The following is a 5,566-nucleotide window of genomic DNA, read 5'->3' as shown; positions in this document are numbered from 1 at the left end:
GGGTTGGATTCTAGCACTACAAAAAGAAACTATTTAAAATAACTGACCTGAGAGTCTTTCAAATTCATTTAGCCTTGTTAACAGAGAAAATTAACAAGATAACTTTTACGTTATTTTCAGTATCTTCAAGCGAATATTACCGGAAAATAATCAGCATTCCGAATCGAGGGCTAACTTTGGTCATAGCCTATTTATCCAATCGTTAAACGTGACCTACTTGCTTCTTGCTCTTATGGCAAATGAGAGAGAGCCACTTTTTAACCGGAAAGGCTCAGTTAAGAACACTCCGAGTACCCGAGAGACCAAAACAAAAACCTGGAGTAGCAAAAATAAGTCTCTACTTACAGTACTACCCGATAAATTAAACCCAGGTAAGTAACTTGTAATGGGTATTGTTATATACCATTTTTGGCAGAAGAGATACCTCTTTCGTATACCTTCCATTGACAAATGGTACCCCTTTCGTATACTTTCCATTGGAAAATAGTTCTCCTAGCTTTCACAAACTGCATCCCCTTTCTAACCCTCAGTCATAAGGTATGTGTGTTCGAAATATTTTAATGAAAGGCCCTTTTAAATACTAAAATGACAGATTTCCCTACTGTTTCATATACTTCGACTTGTGAAATCTCTACCCTTTCATATACCTGAAGTGTGAAAAAGGTATCCCTTCCGGGCGGAGCCACTTCGTATAGGCCATTATAGGGAATAACCTGTCCCCTCCCCCCGGGAATCAATAAAATTGAATTGAAAAGCATTCTGTAGAGCCAGGTAGGCCGAACTGTTGTCTATAGCCTATTAAATTGTATGTCAATCACAGGACGCGACCATGCGAGAGACACTATAAGTTAATAATGTGGAAGTAAAATCAGAAAGCAATGATTAAAGTTTTGCTGCAAATGCTGCGAAATGCAAATGAATTTTCCACCCTCATCTACCATAGATTTTGGAAAAGCAAATGGAAAGGATATTTTTTTTAGTGTACTTACCAAAAAGGTAACCGGTTGGAGAAAGAAAATGATCATAGGATAAAATAGAATGAAATATGAAAATAAAAAACGGGTTGAAAATTATTGTAAGGCTCTTCCAGTGATTTTTTTCATTTTGCTGAGATACATCTCACCACCTTCATTGCTGACAAGAGATATGCCAAGGAAGAAAGAAAGAAAGGAAGCCCCAATGTAGGAGTCTGTAAACTGTTTCTAGGGTAATTGAAACCAGAGTTGGTGATTGGTTGATTTAAACTACAAGTTTGAATGTGATTGGCTTGTCGAATAGTCCGATAACAACAATCGAGGAAATAGTAATTTTTATGATCATTCACATAAAAATCAGATAATGATAGGGTAATAAAAGAAAGTAAAAGAACTATTAATGATACAAATTAACTCACCTCCGCATGTAACTTTTAGCAAGGCCGAAACAAAAAATGACTCTATGATAAGGAGATGGATCGTGATCTGTTTCATGTTCCTAAAAAGATCAGTGATCAATTCATGTGAACATTGCGAATTTCAAGTCATGCAGCCACGCGTGACAGTTGTTGCAAGTGTATATGGGAAAGATTTATGTGGCTATTCTTTTTGACATTCAAATGTGTTGGCAATTTAAACATAAGAACCCATCGGTTTTTCATGATGATGATGGTTATGACGACGTTGGTGATTATTATTATTATTATTATTATTATTATGATTATTACTATGATTATTATTATTATTATTATTATCATCATTATTATCATTATTATTATTAGGAGGAGGAGGCGGAAGGAGAAGATGATCAAAAGTATGTCACATGCCAATCTTCGTCATCATCAGTGGCATCATCATCATCATCATTATAATCACGTTTACCTCTTCGCTTATTTCGCTCATACCTGATACAGTTATACTTGCTTAAAAGACATTTGTTTGGTTATTTCTCTTTTGCTAAGATGACAGCGTATAGGTTGTTTATTTAAATAAATAAATGCGTTCATCCAATTTATTCTATGAATGGATTCTATTCATTTCCCGCTAAAAAGAAAATGCCTGGATTTATTTCTGACAAATCTCTTATTACCCGTTTATCCATATTGATGTTTATACGCGGCTAAAAAATTTAGCACACTTTTCAATTTTCCATTCCATAGAAATGGAATTCGTAAAGCAATTGGAATTCGCAAGGCTGGGCAAATTCTATTGTGAAATTACATAATTTTTATTTGGAACGAAAAAGACCTTTATCCTTGTTAATGATACCAATTCTTACCTTCAATACCTTGGCAATGCCTTCGTGGTTTAAACAATTAAGAGTTATAATTACGTAAACACGAAGCGTATAGCCTTCGTTTCTTAACGTTTCCTACAAGACAAGAACTGTTGTGCGATCCGAAGGTCATCGTGTCGACCATTCCCCGCGTTGCGGTCGTCTCGCTTGCTCGTCCGTTTAAGACGTTCAGCAGGTGACTATGTGTTAATCGTGTTGGAGAAGCTTTCAATTAAGAGTCAAAAGCAATATCTCGTTTTCGATTGCTAATGAGTGAGCTCTGTGATTTGTATTTTAAATTGGGTTTATTTTTTCATTAATGAGAAGTAAAATCAGGCCATTTGCGACGTATACGAGGTAATTTTCCCGCCATGACAAGAACGTAAGGACTTTCAAACTTTGGAGTAATTTTTTTTAATCATTACCGGCCACGACTTAAGTTCTTTGTTTAAGTGGATCGTGGTTCAATTTTAATTTTGTAGCTTCGATGGATGATTTTGATTTTGTATAATGATAATTAGAACGATAAGTCAAATAAAGAGTTTTAAGAAAACAAAAAAATTATATTAATTAATATAATTACGGTATGTTTATTTTTGTCGTACCCATCGCTGCTATAGTCAATTGGTCTTATGCATGTAGTAGCTAGCAGTCCCTTGTTTTATTAAAATTACAGGATTAGTGAGCTAACGATTTCCTTGAAACTCGTATGCAGACAGAGTATGTTGTTAAGGGAAGCGGCGACAAAGCTAAGGATAACTCAAGTGTTCGACCGAAGGGTGTTGGCCTGTACTACTTTCAAAACTGGAGAGTTCAGTAAATTGAAACGACTACAGCAAGCAAGCAAGCAGAATACGAATTGATATAATTACAGTTCAGGCCCGTAGGCAGGTTCTTGATTTGTGGGCGGGTGCGATCCAACGAGGATTCTCTAGGGGGGTCCGGAAGCATTTTGTTTTCTTTTTTTTAACATTTTATCATATTACACCTTAGTTTTAAACTATGAATCCGAGCTATATATCGAAACTACGCTATCTATATATGTTAAACACAAAACATCCAAACTACACTACACATTTAAGCTATACGCGCTACATACTTCAACATATTACAATGCTACATTATTAGTTACGTTGGGAGTTGGAGATGATAGCTCACGCTCCATTATGGGTAAAAAGTAATGCAATTTTTAATTATGAAGGTGGTCAGGTGTTTGTTATTTTTCCTCGCAATGAAATCCTCGATTTGGTGCGTTGTTTTGCATTTTGATTCTAATAGGGCAATAGTGTAGGAAATGTTAAAATTTGCTTAACTTTGAGCAAAAAGTAAGGTATTTGCTCTCAAGTATAATATAGTTAACTAGAATACTGTCATCATCATTATCCGCAGAAAAAAGCCCAAATAAATTAGTTTTAATTTGGAACTTTTTAGAGATTAACTTTTGTGATTTGAGGAGAATGTTTAACTCATTCCAAAAGAAAAAAAGAAGACTAGTGTTCAACTGTCTCCAGTTCTTTATTACAGAAATAACATGAAGGGGAATCGGCTAAACGTTATTTTAAAGGGCTAAACCAAATTTGAAGAGAATAATAAAGACGTTGTTATTTTCTTTGCCTTTAAAGAAACGTTGAATACAAAGTTACGAGAATTTTAAGATAAAATACTTTAAGTGAAGCTATGACCTTCGCAGTTATGAACGCAATTTTTACAATTGCGTAGAGAAGCCTGACAATTTCAGGACTTCAACGGGGTTTGAACCCGTGACCTCGCGATTCCAGTGCGAATCGCGAGGTCACGCGTTCAAACCCCGTTGAAGTCCTGAATTTTTCAGGCTTCTCTATGCAATTGTAAAAATTGCGTTCATAACTGCGAAGATCATAGCTTCACTTGATTTCATATCCGCAGTTCATATATGATTCATATCATATACCATTTCATCATAAAATACTTTGTTACTTGAAATTAACGTCAGCCTATGCAAGATCTTAGGTAAAGTAAACGATTTAATACTTTGCACTTTTCCAATCAAGGTTAATCCTCTCCAACTCCATCTTTTACCAATTGTTTTAATGATTTTTCGATTGATTCAAAACATTGATGTGTTATAAGTAAAGTAAACACCTAGAATTTTACATATCTCTTAAATTCACAAACAACTAGTTCTAAGCTACTCGCAGTCTCTATAGGAGAGACTCAGTTTTATCGTGGTTAATCTTAAGGCCAGTATGTGTCCCGAATAAATTAAGAACATTAAAAAGAGTAAGATAAGACTGTTTGTCTCGTAAAGGCTGTCATATATTCAGAAAAAAATTGCTAGTTTAATTTCAATTCCCCTTAAGGTTATTCCTTTTATCTTGCTTTTATTCAATGATTGCTTCTCGTGGAAATTGCTAACAATTCGAGAACTATATTAAAAAGAGATGGCGATAAACTTCTCGTTTAACCTGGAGGATGGGGTGAGACAGCCATTGTTAAATGCGCAACTCGTTATATTCTTGTAAAATATCCTAATCCAGAAAGTCTAACCTAAGAGAGTCAAATGCTTTTTCAAAACCGATGGCAGAATTATGCCTATACATCCCTCCATTTCCGTAAAGTCCATGATATCGTTAATTCTTCTAACCGCATCACAAAGTGTACGTCCTTTCATAAATGCATTTTGATCGTGATGCATTATATATGGTAGGACCTTTTCTAATCTTTTTGCGATAGCTTTCGAGCCAATTTTAACGTCTACATTTGCATGAGAAATTGGTCTCCAGTTTTCATTAAGTCTTCTGTCACTATCCTTTTTTGTATTAAGGTTATAACAGCTTCTTTTGTGGGTTCGATAGTTCGCCGTCATCATAAGAGTAAGTTAATGAGTCCACCAACAAATTACCAATCTCTGGCCAAAAAATAAAATAAAATAAAACTCTTTGGAGAATGCGTCATTCCCAGGGGCTTTGTTATTTTTAAAAGTAGAAAGGACGATAAAACATGCAGAGTATGTTAACTGGCCATCACATATTTTCCTCATATCATCATTTAATTTGAGGAGGTTAAGGAGTCCTCCAGGAACAGGCAGTGAATAGCATCAGTCTCAATCTCTGTCTTTTCGTCATAAAGACCCGAAAAAAAATTGTGAACTTCTTCCAGTATGTTATTCGCGTCTGTTATCTATAAACCATCTGGGTTTAGCAACTTCCTAACAAAACTTTTCTTTTTATTATGGTTTTCTAAGTTAAGAGAATATTTTTTGTTCCTTTCACCTTTTTCATACCACTTTGCGCGCGATCGAATTTTTAACCCCCTCACCATATAATCATGGTCTCTT

General features: G+C 35.1%; 1 protein-coding gene across 2 annotated transcripts in view; it reads right to left on the bottom strand.

Annotated features, from left to right (window-relative positions):
* Positions 1-2,369, bottom strand: part of LOC137973695 (uncharacterized) — a 9,036-nt gene extending 6,667 nt beyond the window's left edge. For both annotated transcript variants that reach the window (XR_011117314.1, XM_068820603.1), the window contains exons 1-2: positions 2,254-2,369; positions 1,394-1,473 (exon numbers count right to left, since the gene is read on the bottom strand). Coding sequence is in view for 1 of the 2 variants with exons in the window: in XM_068820603.1 (XP_068676704.1) it covers positions 1,394-1,469 (76 nt within the window). In the remaining variant the exon portion in view is untranslated. The remainder of the gene's footprint in view (positions 1-1,393; positions 1,474-2,253) is intronic.
* Between the last annotated feature and the right edge of the window lie 3,197 nt (positions 2,370-5,566).

The sequence above is a fragment of the Montipora foliosa genome, chromosome 1, assembly GCF_036669935.1.
Source record: "Montipora foliosa isolate CH-2021 chromosome 1, ASM3666993v2, whole genome shotgun sequence".
Taxonomy (NCBI): Eukaryota; Metazoa; Cnidaria; class Anthozoa; order Scleractinia; family Acroporidae; genus Montipora; species Montipora foliosa.
This window is presented reverse-complemented; position numbering and strand designations above follow the sequence as displayed.